General features: G+C 39.2%; 1 protein-coding gene across 1 annotated transcript in view; it reads right to left on the reverse strand.

Moving 5' to 3' along the window:
• The window catches only part of LOC135467111 (cysteine-rich motor neuron 1 protein-like), a 73,770-nt gene extending 51,939 nt beyond the window's left edge, over positions 1-21,831 (reverse strand). The window contains 1 exon segment of the mRNA XM_064744871.1: positions 21,335-21,831. Coding sequence (XP_064600941.1) covers positions 21,335-21,668 — 334 coding nt within the window. The 5' untranslated portion in view covers positions 21,669-21,831.
• Positions 21,832-22,188: the final 357 nt, after the last annotated feature.

Genomic DNA, 22,188 nt, shown 5'->3' on the forward strand with positions numbered 1-22,188 from the left:
AGAGAAATTCTTCGAATGAGCTAAATTTAGACTACACTGGAGTATATCCAAATGGCTATATTCCAAGACAACGGCTATATATTGCTCCCAAATCCTCAGTGTCAGAATTTTGCTCTTAAACTGGCCCAATATTCCTCAGGTCCAGTTTCAAGTTTTCTCTCAAGATTTCCACTCGCTTCTGTATGAATAAGAAGATGAAAAGGTGATACAAAAATATGCTTTTTACCCTGCTATAACGATCATGTTACCACCTATATATCCCCAATATTCCTCAACCTCTCCACACATAAAAGATGCAACTTATGCACATTTTAAACTTGATTTTGGAGACAAAACTACTTTGACTGAATCGGCCTATTTCAAGGCTCCATAAACAGTATAATTCCATCAGTCTACACAGAACAATGTCTTCAGAGTATGCTTGAACAAACACCTTGCCAACATGCAAAAAAGTTGAAGAATAACTGCATACATTTATATATAGTGAGTGCAATTAATAGGGTACTAAATACTCATAATAAATATAACTAAGCACTCTGGAAACCCTAAATTCTGTCGATATATTTGGATGGTTTAGATCATGTTTGTACCAAAATGGCTTAACTATGGAGAACATACAAGTACAAACCATAATGATTTATTTGTTTGCATGTTTTTAAACTAGCTAAATACATGTACGTGTATATGCAGAGGAAACTCCAGTGCCACTGAGCTTCAGCAAGTTACTCACAATCTTTCCCAACTTGGACATTATACAGACGTGCCTTTCTTCCCACCACAATGCTGGCTATAGTCGTCTAAGTAAAGTATTCTTGAGTGCGGTGTAAAACACCAATAAAATAAATAAAATAAATTACAGATCTGCATGCCATACTGTTTGAAGACAAAAGGTTTTCAACAAGTGCACAACTGCTAAAATAGTTCCAGGAAATTACTGCAACCAACATGTAGGCCCAAAAAATACATGTGAGCAGTGGAATCTACAAAGTCCCCATCCAAACCCAGGATTGAACCCACACCTACTGAAATGTAAAGTTTGCCTCCTGGTTAGGGCATGTGTGCCTTAGTAACTGAGCCACCTCCTGCTTCTGAAAATCCCTGACTGTCCCAAAACCATACTTCAGCAAGGATCTATTCTATTTACACCTCACACAGATGAACAAGATAATCTAATTAAACCAGACAGGCTTCTCAAAGCAGTCTGGACAGACAGATTTTTACATGGTTTACGGTACATATCTTTCTCTGTCTGCAGCCCCCATGCCTGGCCCCTTCGGCCTGTTTACATTTACCTGGCAGGTACATTCGGCCAGGTAAGGATCATTGGGGGTCTGTTATATGGGTTAATGAAGCCATTCAATCGCCAGTAGAACAATCAATAAACCAGGCTGAGATAAGAGGGCTGGGCTTTAGCTACAATGACACTTCATCAACAGGTGTATAGTGAAAGGTGCTAAAATAGGCCAGTCTTGTCACCCTACAGAAGTACATGTACAACAGTAACAACCCTGTCACACACAAGTACGTGAGTAAGAGTACTGTGATACACAAGAAACAGAACTGCCACACACATTACAAACAGTCCTACTGAATGTCCAAATGAATGACATTATTGCAGTCCTGTGATACATGCTTATAAAGTTACAAAAGAAATATTTCCACGATGTACAAAGAAGCAATCACATGACAAACAAGTAACCATCCTGTGATACACAAGATCTGGTCCCTTGATAAACAAATACATGTAACAGTGCTTTGATACAAAGTTACAATAAAATACAATAAGTACAATGTGTTAATACTGGCACATGCTTGAGCACATGACAGACAAGTAACAATCTTATGATACAAGGGTAACAGTGAAACAGTCTCATGATAGACAAGAAACAACCTTATGATATAAGCGTAACAGTGAAATGATCTCCTGATACACAAGAAACAATCTTATTACACATGGGTAACAGTGAAACAGTCTCATGATAGACAAGTAACAATCTTATGATACAAGGGTAACAGTGAAATGGACTATGAAAGACAAGTAACAATCCTATGATACAAGGGTAACAGTGAAATGGTCTCATGATACACAAGTAACAATCTTATGATACAAGGGTAACAGTGAAATGGACTATGAAAGACAAGTAACAATCCTATGATACAAGGGTAACAGTGAAATGGTCTCATGATACACAAGTAACCATCTTATGATACAAGGGTATCAGTCAAATGATCTCATGATATAAAAGAAACAATCTTATGACACACGGGTAACAGTGAAATGGTCTCATGATACACAAGTAACAATCCTATGATACATGGGTAACAGTGAAACAGTCTCATAATAGTAAAGAAAATAATTTTATGAAACGAGGTTAACGGTGAAACAGTCTTATGATGGACGAAGATGCAAACATAATTTCTATCTTCACTGCTGGATTTCCAGCAACCATTTATTTATACATTAGGGTATTAAGCTGCCTCAGACAGATAAACTATCTTGTCCTTATGGTGACCTTCATATCAAGGTGTCTTCAGAAAACAGAAGCAAGTACAGAAGTATTTAGTTTACACATCCAGGTGACGATGTCCAGGACAAACCCCATAAAGTATGTAAGATGAGGATGGTTATCTTAGCCACAGAGTGTCTTTGTGTCTTCAAGACATCCCATTCTGATGAAATTAAAATAGGAGCAATGCACAGAAAAAAAATATGAGAAAAATTTTATTTGAGACGCCCTGATTTCAAAGCATGGATAAATCTATGGCCGAGATGAGCCTAAATTCCAAAATATGTTTTGAAAAAGTCACTCAAAGGATCAGGTTAACGACATTTTAGAGGCGTGACTGGGTAATAAAGCAGCCCGTGGAGTGGGAGAAAAGGGAGGCCTTCTGCTGAAGGACGGTGTGCATGACCGCGTAGAACGCGGTGAGGTGACGGTATGACAGGAATGTCAGACGGACGGTATAGAATATGCCGCACTAGCTCATCTTCTACAATTATTGGTCATAAACCCAGGTCTGCCTCATTAGGTACAGGTTACACAATGTGCCCTGGCATGATTACTCCTCTACAGTTACAGTCAGTCCGTGTTTGAATACGACCGCTCAACGACTAGATGTCTATTTTGGCGGCTGCCATCTCAATTTACCGCCAATTTTATTACAAAAGTGACAATCATCTGTCAGGATTAAACAATGACATATCCAGCAGGAAGTGAAGCTGAAAATGCTTCCCTGCAGTGAATGGCATCAAATCATTTGCTTGGCAGAAATTCCAACAACTCCTTCAATCAGATGTCCCTCTTGACAGTCACCTCTGATCATCTCTAAGACAGGACCAACACTGCTTCTTTCTGTTCAAGTTCACATAACAACCTGATCCAATTTCCATTCTCACAGCAGGTTACTTTAAAAGATGTGATCATCTTAATCCATAATAAAGTTCTTCCCAAGAGACTTTCAATGGAAATGGCATCTAGACAGTATTAATTAAAACAGTTTGAGCTGTATTCTTTGTCAGGATAATTCTTCCTTGTCACAAACTACAAGTAAATTTTAAAATGAACTATCCTGGAATTTCTAGTAAACAATCAAGTAAATGTCTTATCAATGTTCAAAAAACATTCAAATGGTTCCAATATACATGTATGTAAAAAGTTACGAATGTACAACAGTAATTATTACAACTCAAGGCTCGACAAATACAATGTATTATTAAACACTGGAGTATACATTACACCTTGAGTTTTCATCCAGATGTAAGCTTAGATCCAGCTTGTACTGTGTAAGTGTGACAAAATTCTCAGCTCACAGCTCAATGATATTCAGTGGCAAATGAATAAAAGTCTCTGATATATCATCCAAAATGTAAGAACAATCATGCAGGTATGTGATACGTACTTTCACAGAGTTAGACAAACATAAAGAAACAGCCATTACCGTACAAGTACAAACAACATAGCACATATATGCATATGAGTTTTCATATAAACCTATAAATGGCTTTTTCTTTAACTTTAGGATTAAAGCGCATGTTAAACAAGTTTGGAACACTGGGAGCTGAAGATGACCTATTCGTTATCAGGTCACTCAGATTTGATACCAGTCTGACAAGCTCGCAGTTTAGGGGTCTTTTCATAAGGCTGTGTTACATACGTAGCTTACTGTATGAAAGTAGATATAACTCAAACAGAACATACCAGGACAATGATTACATACCTGTCCGATAAAACACATGGTCACGACTTTTCTATGTATGTACACTACATATGTAGCTACTAGTAAGTGTGCATCTGATAAAGATTATAAAGCCCTGAATAATTGTTTTTATGTTCAGATATGTCCAAAACCGTGGAAACTAAAAAGGAAAGTCAGTCACATATGTACATTATCTGGCAAAGACATCTCTTATCTTAAGATTGCATGTAACTTTGCGTCACAAAGACAGATTTTTTTTTTTTTTTTTTTTTGATTGGTGTTTTACGCCGTACTCAAGAATATTTCACTTATACGACGGCGGCCAGCATTATGGTGGGTGGAAACCGGGCACAGCCCGGTGGAAACCCACGACCATCCGCAGGTTGCTGGCAGACCTTCCCACGTACGGCCGGAGAGGAAGCCAGCATGAGCTGGTCTTGAACTCACAGCGACCGCATTGGTGAGAGGCTTCTGGGTCACTACGCTGCGCTAGCGCGCTAACCGACTGAGCCACGGCACAAAGACAGAACCTACATGACAAAACAAATTTTGCCTATACATACATGTACACTAGTGTAAGCAAATGTATGTCTTTCATGTACCACCGCACCAATTGTTTATGCAGCGACCAGCTGGGCATCAATTATTATACTATTCAGATCATAAAGATGGAGACTTCCTGAAGACTTGCATATATGCACAAATAATAAATCAAAAAGATTTTATGAAGATCTATAGAAAATGTCATCATTTATAATATCTTTTTCATCTAAAATAAACTATATAGCCAGAAATAATGTTTCATACTACACTAAATAATTTTATGTCCGACGAGGGCCAAGAAACAGAGGAGAGGGCAAGTTTGGAGTCAGTTATATTAAAAAAAAAGAGTTCGATTGATTTATTTAAAAGAAATATTTCAGTTAAATTAATGTTCATGTATATCACTGAAGAGACGCATGTAAACTTTAATAAAACTGAAAGTAGACAAGAACACAAAGCTACATGTTCTGGACAGTGTCATTGTTACAGTACATCCTGCATGTAGGAATGGATAAAAAAATCCACACTGTCTCAGAATAAGCACATGTCCTTGCCACATCAACCTTCATCATAACTCTTATACGGGCCTTGATTTACAACTTTATTATCACTGAGTGTTGAAAGTGTCAAGCTTTCTGTGGTCTGGTTTGACTGGAGGCTTTTCTATTCACTTGGCTACACAACCCCAATGAGATGACGAGCTTTGGTACTGACCTGTGCCATATGGTCTCATTTGACCCTCTTACAACCCACAATGCAAATCCATTTATGTAAATCTTTTACAATAGGCCCCCTAGTCTGAAGTCATAAATTACCGGAACGTGGTGTAAATATTTTTCACTGTACATAAGTGACAGGTAGCTGGTCCAGGGCTGACCACAAAGTAGAACACTGGAAGACGGATCCAACCAAGGCACATTATCTAGGAGACAGACCTATTATACAGCACATGTAAAAATGTGTTACATGTACCTGAGAACATCAATAGACTATCTAAATACTGTCAACATGTGTTTAGGACATTCAGAGCATTCCTTACATCTTAATTTCCCTTTCATCTTTACCTGCAGCGTTGTGCAGGTAATATACACCTAATTCACCTTTGACATCATAGTAACTCGATGCAGTCATGTGACTACAGCTGTGTCCTGGTATCTTAGTGTTAGCATGAAACAAGCTATGTAATGATTTTGGTCTGACTTATTCATTCATTCATTTAAGTGAGGCTTTAGCTGCAGGATCACCTTCCCTTTTCCTAATTGTTATGAACTGAGTAATGCTTTGTGGAGAAGGTATTAATACAGCACTCATTCCCAAATAATTTGCTAGGCCAAGGTGATCAATTAAATACTGCTGGGAAATTGAAGAGGTACTCAATCAATTACCACTGATGGTTTTTCTTACCTGCTTTTTAATTTATTTATGGTATTATTAAAAACAAATTTGATTGAATTACCTCAACGCTTGATAAGCTCATCTTAATATCTCGATACCACAGGAAGTGTACTCCTGTACGAGTATTTGCAGATGATTCAATATACAGTAAACAACCTTTGTTGTGTATAAGAATAAAAAAAAAATACTTCAAAGCATTATTTTCTTACCATCCAGCAGTAATTTTTTATATCAGTAATATCTGAGGTTAAACCGGAGACAGTGCATAGTCAATTACTAGGAAATCCTTAGCCCACATTTTAAGCCCTGAGTGGAGTGAGACAAGGTTGCCCCATCTGTCATGGACTATTTATAAATTTTTGTCATCAGGGGTCCACTGTGGAGGAAATATTTACTAAATTTCTCTACTGGTACATGTGTTAACACCTCCTTACACAGCTCAAGGAATGAGTTTATCTAAATCAAGTTTCAAGAGGCTGCCATATGGGTGGGTTTGGGGTCAGCAGGCCTGTCAGTGCCCCAGTGATCTGTGTATATATACAAACCACAGGTTACATACCCCACTGACAGCCTGTTAGCACACCCAACTAAACAGACCAATGTCCAATGCTCCCACCACATCAATGTGTGTGTTATACAGCTTGATACCAGCTACCATTAACATGACCTTGGCAAGCGCTTGAACAGGCATATTAAGGCAGCTAAAGGATGGGCATCTCTTCTCTCTCCGCCCCCCCCCCCACCAAAAACCACTGATTTCTGTTGGATGTAAAACTGTAGACACTACTAGTGCTTTTAAAACCTACACACTACATGCATCACAAAAAAACAAAAATACAATTCTATATTTTTCCTTTAATATGCATTTACCTACACATGACTTATTTATTTATTCAGTTGGTGATTTACACCATACTTTAGATGTATTTCACTCATACAACAGCGCCCAGTATTATGCATGGAGGAGACCAGACACCTGTACAAAAATGAGAAAATCAATCTTGTTACACACAGCTAGAAAATCTATATATGTATTGTGTCAGTATAATGTGACTGGGTGAAGTGTTAGTGTCTTCGGCATGATGCTTTAGTGTCTTCGGCATGACGCTTTAGTGTCTGCAGCACTTTAGCAGCATGGATTTGCCATGCCACAAGAAGACACAGTATATGTACACACATCTAGTGACTGCTCACTGACATGTGACTGAAAAACTAAGTACCACAGTAAAATCTCAAGCATATACAGTACATGATGCATACATACAGTACAAAGCCTTATCTTTTGAGGACTACCCTGTTCCTCAGCAAAACCTCTCCGAAAGCCTGACTTACATGTAAACTGCTAAAATAATACTACTCTACGCACACATTATGTACATGCTTTTATCAGCACAGCTATGTAACAACAAAGACAAGTTGCTTTTAAACAGTTTACAAGTTCAGAAAGTCAATTACATGAACCAATTTTCAAGCAGTGTGAAAATCGCACAAAAATAAGGAAAAACAAACAGAAACTCAAAAACAAAAAATCGGGGAACAGCTTTCTAACAACAATATAAAAAGCAGGTTCGGAAACATATATATATATATATATATACTCAACTTATGAAAGTTCAACTGTGTATGTTTACGACAATTATGACAGCACAGACTGCGGATCAATGCAAATGCAACAGCTGCTTCCTGAATGGGATTCTTAACAATAACAATATCAATATTCAGTTTGACCGGTCAGACCATCCCTTGACCAGTGGTCTGACCATAGTTGACCTAACAAGGTTACTTCTGGGATTAACCTAATCCCCACATGACAGAAGAGCTGCCTGGGTTCAGCTATTCATGTACATGTATTTGGGAAGGGGTGGGGCATGGGGGAGGGATAACAATATTCAATCACATCTCTCTTCTAAATCTATGAATGGAGAATGAACACTTGCACGTATACAGATCACACTGAATATTTTGTACATTTCATGAATAAATATTTCAAGTTTTTTTTCAGAAGACAAAGTAACCTTTATGACAGTAAATGACCCAAACTTTCAATCATGAAAAATTTCCTCCTTTTGTATGATTCTCCAGTTCCTGTTGTAAAGTTTCAGCATCAAAAGCTATATTTTAGCGCATTTAGTTTTCCTTAAATATTTAAATGTTTGGGGTAAAAATTTTAGGACATTTACTGCGAGACCATTGTATTAAATATATCTCCATGTGTATTAGAGCTTAATGTGTACTATTTTATCCTCATAAATGCACCATAATGCAGGCTTCTTTGACAAAAACAACTTTTTTGATCAGGTGAACGACCGGACTTTTATACCAAAGCAGTGATGCAAAAACACAACTGTCGAATACAAACTTCAACATAATAAAATAGTCATGACAATGCCTAAATACTAACAACCGGAAAATCTGCAATACTCTTAAGAACAGTTTCGGTGCATTTCACATGACCAAACTAAATTAGTTGACATACTCATCATTTATCTGATGTAGACATAATTGTTTCAGACGCAATTTCTAGAAAGTTAATGTGACCCAACATAGACAATAGAGCTTAATTGTTAACTTTACAAAGTGTCTAATTAACCATGTACAGATTATAATATACATATTTTAATATGTGCACATAGATCTTCCTGTATACGTAATCATCCACTATATGTAACCTGCACAGAAAAACAATGGACACCTTTATGCACTTTCACACTTTGTCCACACTGTATCTGCATATTGAGTATGACTCAGAAAGGTGTTTAACAAAGAGAATGGGCCAAATCCAGACAAATTATTCCCAGTGAAATTAACAATCCATCCGGTGAAATCATTGGAAATCAATGACCAGGGTCGTCACACCTGGTGTTGTTTTTAAACTTCGTATACATGGTCGCATACCTGTCTCTCCTTAAGTCCAGACTAGCCATAGCACATCAACATTGATCAAATCGACAGCTGAAACACAAATACCTTAACACCTTTCTCTTAAAAACTGACCATGCATTTTGCAGACAGGTATTTTTAACTGGCATTCTATTTCAGTTTTTGGACAACACTCTCAACAACAAGTTGCAGGACAATGCATCTGCTGTTTTACAGGCGAAGACAGCATGCACATGTGCAGGTTTCACAGGACAAAACAATCAGAAAGCTTCTCCAGCAAGGTGTAATGTCAAACGTCTTCTATACAAAGAAACACCTCATGTAAATAAGAACAATTAAATTAAATTGTAGCTGATTTTAAAAACAAAATACCATAAACAACTTACATGTACATGTATTCTTTAAAACCTTAACTAGAGGCAAATGTATAATATCTGGTGCAAACTATAACACAGCATTGAGACGTCAGATGTGAATACATGTAGTTTTATCTGTAAAAATAAACACCTTTCAAAACCAACTTTATCCAAAGAAAGGTGAATTTTTCAATTTCTTTACCCACAAAAGTGAATTCGAAACAAAGCTGGATATTTTTTAGCACTGTGAAGAAAACTAATTATGCGATCAACAAAATAAAAAAATAATTTGCAGATCCCCATTCAGATACTATACATATATATGCTCAGCATTTATTCTGACCCTGTTGTTTTTTTTTTTAACTAAGTCTTGAGATCAGCTGGTTTATATCATATATATATAAAAAAAACATATATATACACCGCTGTGAAACAGACCTGTGGGTATAGTCCAAGCTAAAATTCACATAGATCTCTATCTGGTGGTCTAAAAAGTGCTCCATTGTTCCCTGTTCCTAACTCAGGGGGTGAAGAGTATTAGTCCGGGTTCGTTACACACTCTTTAACAGTTCATGCACAGTGTATGTGTACAAACCTACAGACCCCAGATGTATGGAGTCCTATTAATTTCCTGTCTAGTGATCAATGAGAACACACACACACTCACACACACACACACACACACACACACACACACACACAGACACACACACACACACACACACACACACACACACACACACATACAGACACACACAAACAAGGTGCAAGGTCAAATTAGAGTAAACTCATCATGAAACAAGTAACAATTTCATATTATCAAGGACTACATCAATGCATGTATGTACAATGGATTTAATTTCCATTAATATGGGAACATGTGCATCATGTAGGTACATTATAGCTATAATTTGTAATGTGTTCCCCCGAAAACTTGGTATCAGAGGACATGATGGACATGCATTGATATGCATACATGTATGTTCCATACACAAAGTCAGTCAAATCATCTTTAACAAAAATGAAATATACGTTCTTGAAATAATAAGGTGAGTGTGTGTGTGAGTGTGAGTGTGTGTGAGTGTGTGTGTGTGTGTGAGGGGGTAATCAGCAAACCACCCCTAACACCTAATACACATGATACATGAACTTTATGATGTACCAATGAAAATGTCCTACATCTATATCCCTGCCCCCAGAGCCAGCATTGGTAGGCATACCCTAATCACACCCTCATCATGTACATGTATCTCTTAAAGGGGCCACATTCCACCTAGAGCCATCTGATACCCCAACACAGTATCTCTCAGAGGAGTGAATTGGAACAGGTGGAAACATAGGCCATTTGCTCACCATCCATTCCAATGAAGACGGCTATTACATGCACCTTAACTGTGTGATGGATGCAACCTGTGTCTGTCTATAAACCAGAATTACTCTCATTCCATGACAATCAATGGGGCTGTATACTGTCAACACCCCAGAAATTAGCTCTGGCTAAACTACAGCACAGCCAAAAGTTCACAGACAATCCATAGCTCTATATAGGGCATGTGAACAGAGTGTTTAGTCAACTCCTATGTACATTTATCAAGGTGATATTTTGTTCAAATACATGTACTGATTCTCAGTATTGTTCACAGCCTACAATTTGTGAACTACATGAAAATCAGTATAAAAAAAAAAAAAAAAGCAAAGCTTCAAAATGAACCCATTCTTTCAGAGAAATGGACAAGTAAAGAAGTTGAATTGGCAAAGTTATCTAAAGTGTCACTCATTTCACTTGTGGTTAAAATGTTCTGGAAAATACCCCCAGGATATTGGTTATGTAAGAGTACAATAACTTTGTAGTATAATAAATGGAGAAGAAAGCAACGCATCTGTTCAACATGGCTGTTAATATTTATTTATTTTATTTGATTGGTGTTTTACGCCATACTGAAGAATATTTCATATCTATGACAGCGGCCAGCATTACGGTGGGAGGAAACCAGGCAGAGCCCCATGGCATCAGGGAAAAGCTTTCTCGCTTGGCCATCTGCAGGTTGCTGCCAGACCTTCCTGGCTGTTAATTATGTCAAGAACAATCAAGCTAACATGTATATGTATATGTGACAAGAATACAAACACTATCTATATATATAGTTCTCACAACCACAGGAAATCATTTGGTTTCAGGAATATTTGTACTTCATTTACAGTGCTAATATTGTTTACAATTTAACAAAAGTGGCTTTGACAGGTTGTCAGGACATTCCTGCTGAACCAAACTGCCAGGTCCTTCAATAAATCCACACAATGGAAAACACGGCAATTTTATGTGCTTGAACTAAAGCGCAATAAACATCAATGTCAAGCTCATGTATATCAATGCTTACAGCATAGACCTCAGCTTATAGTTCACCCCCACCCTTCCCCTGGTCGCTATGTCAAACCACAGAATGGACACTGTCACGAAACTCCAAGATACTCTCGCTTTGTGAAGAACAAAGCCACATATGCAATTCCTGGGACCATCCATTTGGGTCAAGTACATCCACAACACAGGCTGCACCCAGATTTGAAGACATATTTCACAAGCATTGTTACTTTATTTTGATAACCTGTAAAAGGTTTAACCTAGCACCCACCCATTTAGTAAATGACATTTCGTTACGTCTGTCTTGCAACACATGGCAGGGATGAACAGAAATAGCAGCAGTAAAAAGTGAAAGTGGCTGGTGCTCTCAGCGGTAAAGGATTCCCCCATACAAAGAAACAAAGAGTTGCCTATCGTGTTTTTGAATCAAATGCTCTAAATATGTCAACAGGGCTCCAGAACCTTCCTCCTTAATCTGCGCACAGGTTTTATTTCAATACATTAGATGACAAATCAGATAAAGTCTATGCTACTGTCCTGGAGATGCAGGAGAAAGTTCGTGCATCTGATCTATAGTATGGATCTAGTGTAAAATCCTAGTTTGATTTACTCAAGCTAATGCTGTAATTTCTTGAGGAAGAACGGTACACAGCCTTCAAAACTTTCAAAACAATTTTGAACGCAACAAAATACACTGTAGTACTGTAAACTGTCAATAACTGTGGATATACGTAGCTTTCTTGTAATTTCATTCTGACTTCAACATGTTTCAAGCAGATGTTTGTCTAAACAAAGAAAAACGGCATCATCACTTAAAAAAGGTGTCAATTTTCAACAACATCACAATGTACATGTACCTGTTGGAAATTATTTTGGGAGTTCTATTTCAAACTATGCTTAATCACGTGTTCATACCGCAGACTTGAAGATGACTTATTTCTGTTTGGGTCGCTCAAAATTTCATTATATACATGTACATATGAATAACATGGTATCATACAAAAATGAGGCCAATGAACACAAAAGAGCGAATGCAAATTTTTTTTAATGAGCAATAAAGTTTACCATGATGATTAGCTGTTACAAGACACAAGAGCGAGAAGGCTTCAGGTATGTGAATCTGCTTTCATAGTTATGGCAATTCATACCTGAGCACAAGAGAATGTCATGTTTTACTTCAATAGGCTGTTACATTAAAAGGGCATAATAACTTGTCAATGGCAGCCTGACCAGAAAACCATGCCCCAAAAACTGGGTCACCTGACTTGTACTCTTGAAGAGTTTGCTACATCTTGATAGTTATATGATCTAATGGGTGCCAGGCAATATTTGTTAAGTGCACCGATATACAAAAATGTTAATGGCAAGATATTGGCCTTTTTCAGTCACAGCTACATTACTGTGTTTGTTCTCGGTATTAACTTGAAGTACTGTAAACACCTTTTAACTCTGTAATTGATAAACAGAACAGTTACCTGAGCCTGACAGCTTTAGTCCATGTGAGCAAATTTGTCATAAGACACAAACTGGCAACAGTATTCCCCATAAAGGGCGTCAAAACAAACCCTCCATTAAACATGAGTATGTAAATAACCATTTAAGGTTGTGGCCACATATTGATTCAACCACTAGTTAAGAATAAACCCTTAAATAATGGGATAAGACATGCCAGAGTCTGGAATATGTATCACAGCAATGCTAACAGCAGTGCCCCTTGTCTGATACCAAGTTATACTTTCAAATGCCATCAAGACAACTCTGATCATACATGTACATATATACATAAAAGCTGGATAAAAACAGCAGCTGGTGTTCCCAAGGAAAGAATAACCCCTGAACAAAAACTGGATACGGCATGCCAGAGGCCGCAATACATATTACAGTGACGTTAACAGCACTGCCTCTTGTTTGATACCATGTAATACTTTCAAATGTCTTCCAGACAGAACTGGCCATATACATGTACATGTATGTATAAGATACATGTCTGTATATCAAAACAGCTGGTGTCCCCCAAGGAAAGAGTAAACCCTGAATAAAGATTGGATACGACTTGCCAGAGGCTGCAATACATATTACAGTGACGTTAACAGCATTGCCCCTCATCTGACACCAAGTTGTACATGTACTTTCAAATTCCTTCAAGACAGCTCTGATCATACATTCAAGCCATTGGCCAAAGTAAAATACTGAAATCCAAAGATGCAATAACTTTATCTCCTGGAGTTGCTCCTTTGACATTAACATTAGACTATAGACAAATCCGTCAGCTCAAAACCAGTGATCTACCAAATATCAGCTGCCCTAATAGTGCAAGAAGAAACAGGAGCATGTATATTTAAGGACAAAAAAGATCTTAGCTATGCCAATGACCAAATCTATTGCTGTGTCCATGCACACAGGCCTCTGTGCACAAACTGGCTCCAATACTGACCGCTCAGGTTGGAATGTGGTCAGCTGTTCTGCACTCATCACATATCCTCAGCTTGCAAGTGTTTACTGGTCAAAAAAAAAAACACTTCCACATGTTGGTTATAACAATAGTAGGTGTCAAACTGTCCATAAGGCCTTGAGCAGTTTCCCTCCACTCATTCAAGGCATTTCACACTGCCACTTCAGTCTGGCTTCATCCCCTCAGGATAAATAAACTAAAAAAAACTTCTCCACAACAAAAAAAAAAAAAATGCTAAACATTTTTTTTTCAACTTTTTTGGGCTAGGTACATGTGTATTACTGTAATAATATGAACCAGCTGTTTGTTTGCAAACACAAGTAATTAAGCAAGAGGTTTCAATTTGTTTCAATGTAAGTGACTAGAAAAGCAAAGCGTGATTAGACATAAGCCAGACAGAGATGTGTGAACTTTATTCTGCCAAAACATCTGGAGTGCGATCACTGTGTGTACAACCTGAAAACATGGTCGAGATAAACAAACATTGCTCTAAAACAAGACCTTGTGCTTCAAATACAAACACTGATAATTTTGTCTGTAGGTCATGTATATGAATGCTATTTATGATTACGCTTCCATCCACATATAAGTGTTTATTCAAACTACAAAACCAGGTTTTTATTCAAATTTAGAGATGAGAGTCAAACAGGCAAGCATGGGACTGAATGAAATGCAATTCTAGAATGGCTTGATACTACCAGGCTGAATGATCCTAGTATATTACGAGTAGGCAGCTGCTATTTCTAGAACAGACAGAAGTTTGTAGCCTCTTTACACAGCACTTGCCCCTGTAAACTCTGCTAATAAGCTGAACAAAAGTACTGTGTACCTGTTCTTGTGTATGTGTGTTTGGTATACAACAGTGTTTCTGAAGGGCCTCAACCTTGATGATTACTGAGTACAGAATGTATAAGTTAACTGAAAGAAATCTTACACAAACTTCAAGGTTCTGACCTCAAACTTTAAAGGTGACATAATGGATGTGCATAAAGAAATGCAACTCTAAACGATGCTTTCCAAGAGCCTTTAATTCGGAGATTAAAGGCATGTTCTATGCAGACCTAAATTTTTTTGGTAAACCATCATATTTTGGTTCAATTTACTTGTAATACAACTTGATCAGTTTCCAGAACAAAAATGGCTCTAGCTACGTCCCTGCGGTCGTAGGGACACCACAGGTCTCTACCAGGACTAAATCACTTTTATTTCAGGAAAAAAGAATTCCTAATCTGTACCAAGTTGATATTCATAAATGTGAAAAGACATCCGCAATGTAACTCAGACAGCCTGAATTACAATGTGTGTATATAAAGAAGTGTTTGTTGTCCCCCGATCAGTGTGTAGCCTGAAGGAAAAACCACTGTACTAACTTCGCAGGCATCAAAACTTCACATTTTTGTCTTCACATATACTTTACTAATTTACTAAAAAAGTGGTTTTGGCGCATCCATGACCTGGGGAAATCAGTATGATTCAAAACATATTATGAGGTCTGCCAGCCTGTGTTAAGCGTCAACACTCATAAAGCATCATCTGTGCAACTATAAGTGCACATTAAGATTGGCCAGAGACCTCCATATGTAGACATAACCTTGTGGCTGTCAAAGTACCACTGGTGAAGTGTCAGCTAGTGGTGGAAATCTTTTACAACCCCATTACACGATAATTTTAGAGTGCACGTTAATAAAATTAAGACCATAAAATAATAGAAAGATAACATGTCAGACAAATGTACAAAGTTTCTGAGGTCTCACATATGACGTGTTCTGCAAAGCAAAAAACATTCAGTCATAAATTCATAGTTAGTGCCTGGGAAATCCAGTAAACTGCTGAGTACGATTTCATCCCTGACTTAAGTTCTTTATTTTGCCTCATTCTGAAAGCTCTACTGATCTTAGAAAGGTGTTTTCAGGTTTATTTTAAAGGTAGGGTGATACCTTACTGGCACTAGAAATTTTTGGCATTAAAAGCCTCGGTTTACACTTCAAGGGGCCCACGCAGTTAAAGTCATGACTTTCATGTCACTGGTTACATGTACACCTGGCTCATGCCTTGGCTTACACATGATGGGCTTGCTGATGCCTTGGCTTACACATGATGGGCTTGCTGATGCCTTGGCTTACACATTATGGGGTTGCAGATGCCTTGGCTTACACATGATGGGCTTGCTAATACCTTGGCTTACACATGATGGGCTTGCTAATGCCTTGGCTTACACATGATGGGCTTGCTGATGCCTTGGCTTACACATGATGGGCTTGCTGATGCCTTGACATACACTTGATGGGCTTGTTTACATGTGTGCCCTGGCTTACACATGATGGGCTTGCTGATGCCTTGGCTTACAGATGATGGGCTTGCTGATGCCTTGGCTTACACATTATGGGGTTGCAGATGCCTTGGCTTACACATGATGGGCTTGCTAATACCTTGGCTTACACATGATGGGCTTGCTGATGCCTTGGCTTACACATTATGGGCTTGCTGATGCCTTGGTTTACACAAGATGGGCTTGCTGGTGTCTTGGCTTACACATGATGGGCTTGCTCATGCCCTGGCTGACACATGATGGGCTTGCTGATGCCTTGGCTTACACAAGATGGGTTTGCCGATGCCTAGGGTTACACATGATTAGCTTGCTAAAGCCTTGGCTTACACATGATGGGCTTGCCGATGCACTTGTTTACATATGGAGACTTGTTGATGCCTTGGTTTACACACGATGGGCTTGGTGATGCCTTACCTTACACATGATGGGCTTGCTGATGCCTTAGCTTACACAGGATGAGCTTGCTTATGCCTTGGTTTACACATGATGGGCTTGCTGATGCCTTGGCTTACAGATGATGAGCTTGCTAAAGCCTTGGCTTACACATGATGGGGCTTGCTGATGCCTTGGCTTACACATGATGGGCTTGCTAATGCCTTGGCTTACACATGATGGGCTTGCTGATGCCTTGGCTTACACATGATGGGCTTGCTGATGCCTTGACATACACTTGATGGGCTTGTTTACATGTGTGCCCTGGGTTACACATGGTGGGCTTGTCAATCCCTTGGGTTACACATGATGGGCTTGCTGATGGCTTTGCTTACACAAAATGGGCTTGTTGATGTCTTGGCTTAACAATGAGCTCGCTAATGCCTTGGCTTACACATGAAGGGTTTGCTGACACCTTGACTTACACATGATGGCCTTGCTGATGCCTTGGTTTACATATGATGGGCTTTGAGGCATTAGCTTTCACATGATGGGCTTGCTGATGCCTTGGCTTACACATGATGACCTTGTTGATGCCTTGGGTTACACATGATGGGCTTGCTGATGGCTTTGCTTACACATGATGGGCTTGCTGATGTCTTGGCTTAACAATGAGCTCGCTAATACCTTGGCTTACACATGATGGGCTTGTTGATGCCTTGGCTTACACATGATGGGCTTGCTGATGCCTTGACGTACACTTGATGGGCTTGCTTACAAGTGTGCCATGGGTTACACATGGTGGGCTTGTTGATCCCTTGGGTTACACCTGATGGACCTGCTGATGCCTTGGCTTACACATAATGGGCTTACTGATGCCTTGGCTTACACATGACAGGTTTGTTGATGCTTTGGCTTACACATGATGAGCTTGCTGATGCCTTGGTATACACAAGGTAGTTATACTTCTAGCTGAAGCATTGGCTTACACCTCATGCTGAGACCGTAATAGTCAAACCTTGGCTTACATGTCATGGTGAGACCTTAATAGTTGAACCTTGGCTAGCACACCATTGGCGGATCAATGCATTGGCTTAAGTGTCATGCCAACTCTTAGCTGAAACCTTAGCTTACATATGAGCTGCATGTAGCTGATGCCTTGGCTTGCATGTCACTGGCTTGCTGAAGCCTTGGGCTTAAACTTTATAGCGACACTTCACAGCTAAAGCCTTGGCTTAAATGTCCTTAGCTAGGCTACATGTATTTGTAGGCTTGGCTTGCATGCTGGGGACAGAGTACAGGTATGTCTGAAGCCTTGACTTACATGTCAATGGCTAGCTGAAGTCTGTCATCGGCTATTTGTAAGCTTGGGCTTACATGCAGAGAACAGAGTACATGTATGTCTGAAGCCTTGACTTACATGTCAATGGCTAGCTGAAGTCTGTCATCGGCTTTTTGTAGGCTTGGGCTTACATGCAGAGAACAGAGTACATGTATGTCTGAAGCCTTGACTTACATGTCAATGGCTAGCTGAAGTCTGTCATCGGCTATTTGTAGGCCTGGGCTTACATGCAGAGGACAGAGTACATGTATGTCTGAAGCCTTGACTTACATGTCAATGGCTAGCTGAAGTCTGTCATCGGCTATTTGTATGCTTGGCTTGCATGCTGATTACACAGTATGTCTGAAGCCTTGGCTTACACATCATGGGTGCTGATGTCTTAAAACTAAATCCTGGCCCCGTCCCTACCAAATTGATTGAGGAAGCAGGAGACGGACAAATACAGACACTACACAAATAAGACCACGCAACAACATGTGCTGTGGGCAAGGGCCTTTCTGCATAAACAAGCCTTGGACTAGGTGCCATCCCTTCTACTTGCGTTCTGTTGACTCATTCATAGCCCAGGTATTGGGTCGAATCTGTCTGCTGACACATACACATGCCATGCTAACCACATGGCAGCCTGCCAGTCCTATACAGCATCTATGCTGCAGGAACTCACACAACTGTTATGTCACAGTCGAAGAAAACAGCACGCAACCTGAATTGCAGAAAGGATGCAAAATGACTTTTTTGCAAAGAAAAAAAAAATGCTGCAGTCTGGAATCAACAGACCACAAAGGACGGATTGGACAAACCTAAACAAATACCCTTATAAACTGGGCAGAAAAACATGCAATTCACGTTTTCAGCCAACTGAGATGTTTTTTTGTCTTTTTTTTTGTTTGCTTTGGTGCAGTGTTTACAAGGTTAAACTCTGAACTGACTGTCTTCATGGAAGCGAGTGAGTTACAGCATACAACAGATCATCAATTAATGGCACCGCACCAACAAACTTCTTCTGTTTCAGGCTTGGTGCTGAGAGGGGCACTGCGAACCTTACAACACCCAATGCTCATAAGTACCAAGTCTTGATCTGCTACAGACATACAAGATATGCAAAATTACACCTACCATGGCTTAAAAAATGTTCACATGAATAAAGATAAGACTAAAACAAAACATAAATTACAGTCAAGAGGAAACCTATCTGAAATGAATACATTTAAAATGCACCTAATGTGATGAAATATTTCGAATCTGAAGACAGAGGAATGCTAATGTAAGTGGCAGTGAAACTTTTCAAAAGTTTTATAGGTGGAAGAAGAAGGAACAAACAACAACATGAATGCCATCTTTGGCCTGAATGCCTTTAAACAAATGCTTCAAATTACACCCAAGTCTTTAAAGTGAAAGGGAACAACCAAATAAATCTTTACATTGTGGATTGTATATTAACATGCTGCTATGTATACAGCCATCATTAGCATTAATAGCGTAGCATTATTTTAACATGGCATACATGTAACTGGCCTTACTGTAACTTTATCAGTTCGCAATTGTTAAACAAAATTCAACAATAAAAAATAAAAATACTTATAACATATAACAATGATAATAATTTTAAAAATATCTGCAATTAATCTGTTAATCATCCTGATCTAATAAGACTTGAACAAGAGTTTATTACCCACAGTTAAGAAAACAATGGACAATAAGCATCGAACATACCACAGCTTTATTATTATTAGATCAGGAAATGAAAATCTTAATTAAAACTAAAGTCATACATGTATATATACATGTACACTGCAGGCTTATACATACAGATCTTTCATGTCACCTTAGGCAATAACTAAGTGACGCAACAAACGAGATCCGGGAAAATGAGCAGATAGGTCACCTGAGGCACAAAGTATAGATCTGCGGTCTCTCAAACTCTTCTGCTTGTAAAATTCTGTCTGAATTCAGCAGAAAGTACTTTTAGTAGCCTGTAAGAAAACCTATATGTCGTCAATTTGCCCCATGGCTATTGTTTCCCTAAGCGCAGCTTAGAACAATAACTTCTGAGTCTGATCAGCGATGACGATGTTGTACGGGGAAGAACAGCAGTTGACATATAGACTGTTCACATGATCAGGACATCCAAGCTAGATTTCAACCGCTCTCTGAGACAAGCCTTAAAGTGCAGGATTAGAGTGATCAAAAAAAGAGGGCTCTGACTTCAACTTATGGCCTTTTTGGGAGGAGTAGCAACTATAAAAGCATGCTGTCCAGGGCCCATGGATGGCTACATGCAGAGGTATTGACTATATTCATATTGTATATTACTGAATAATAGGCAGGTGCAGCTTTTGTACGATATGCATAGAAATGAAATTATAATGTGCTAATAAAGATCACATGTAGTACAAATAAATACTGATCCGTGTTTTACCTCTAAAGACACATATGTTCATATTTATCACAATATGTCATCATACTCCCTCCATTTAATTCTGGAGTACATATGTATACTTTCTTTGAAATCACAAGCAAAGTTTAAATGCAATCAGTCCTGACTGCTATTCAATCCTATTACTAAAGCAACAGTATTATATTCACAGCCTTGTACACTTATACATGGTACAAGTACTTTCACCTTTTAAGCCACCATTGCATAAGTAAAATATTCAAAAAAATAATAAATCCATCTTTTAAACCTGTATAATTGGGTAAGATCTAGTTCACAACAATGACAGCAGTCTGCGTATGAGTAAATATAAGCCATCCTTAAACCAGATTTTCAGGCTAATTTAGACATAACCAAAGACTGCATTTACACACAACAGTGAATAAAGGACTAAATAAATTTCAAGTTAAATTTACAATGGCGAAATTGTGGCCATTATTAACAAAGAAGCCACTTGAACTCTGTCAACATCAAGAAGGCTTTCTAAGGTCACACACAATATACATGGTACACAGTTCACCAGAGCTGTATAACGAACCCATACAGACTGAAACAAAAAACACAAATCAACTGCTACAAACATGAACTCAATACATGTGGAGCGCGAATAACGACACCTGCTTCCAAACTTTGTTCCAATCACCTGTTGATCAGTAACGCGAAAGTTCAACTCACCTTTGCAGACCCCTTCTTCGTGTCCGGTGATAGGCTGTCCTATCTCCGGGGATATGAAGCACTCCAAGCCGGGAGCACATCGCCCCAGTAGACCGTACTTTCCTCCGCATGTCTCGTTCACAAGTTTGGAACAAACTTCGCAACAACCGCACGGGTCAGTTGTTATGCCTTTCGGACAGTCGACTAGCTCTTCACATAGCAGAGGATTGCAAGGTCCACAAAGTATAGACTCCGAGAGCTGAACCTGAGTTAGTAAAACAATAATAAAGGCGGTAAAACAGCAGACCAGGGTGGCATGGGGCCCCTGACACGGGCATTGGGCCCGGTAGGGCATGCCTTCATCTAGAGACTGAGTCTCCGAGAGCCCGACAGCGCTGGAGATTTAATAAAGTGGCCTGTGAGTCGTTCGATGAGGGTGACCGTGTAGCCTGTCAGTCACCATTCTACGGTAAAGCCGCATCGCACTCAGGACGCGCCTCGATCGCTGTGAAATCAAGTAACTAACTGCTTCTCTTCCCCGAAGGTTTGTCGATTAATACCGCGGTTCCCTTCCGGTATACCCGTCATCCGGGTCTTTCTTTCGCGCTGTCAATCTTCGCCGCTAGAGGGCCAACCACTTTAAGCCCTGCCCCATGTCGAAGATAGGTCAGCGCCCCGAAATGACACAAGTCTGCTCCGAGATGTCAACAATAAAATGTACTCCGATAACTTTGTTTCTTATCGCTGGACGTTATGGTCGTAAACAGACCGCGCAAAAAGCTCCCCTTACAAACCGCTGCACGTAAACTGGAGACAGACAGGCGAAATAAAACCGTCTGAACTGCCGAACGTTAACTGTCCATGCACTGGAGAAG

Source organism: Liolophura sinensis, chromosome 6 (assembly GCF_032854445.1).
Source record: "Liolophura sinensis isolate JHLJ2023 chromosome 6, CUHK_Ljap_v2, whole genome shotgun sequence".
NCBI lineage: Eukaryota > Metazoa > Mollusca > Polyplacophora > Chitonida > Chitonidae > Liolophura > Liolophura sinensis.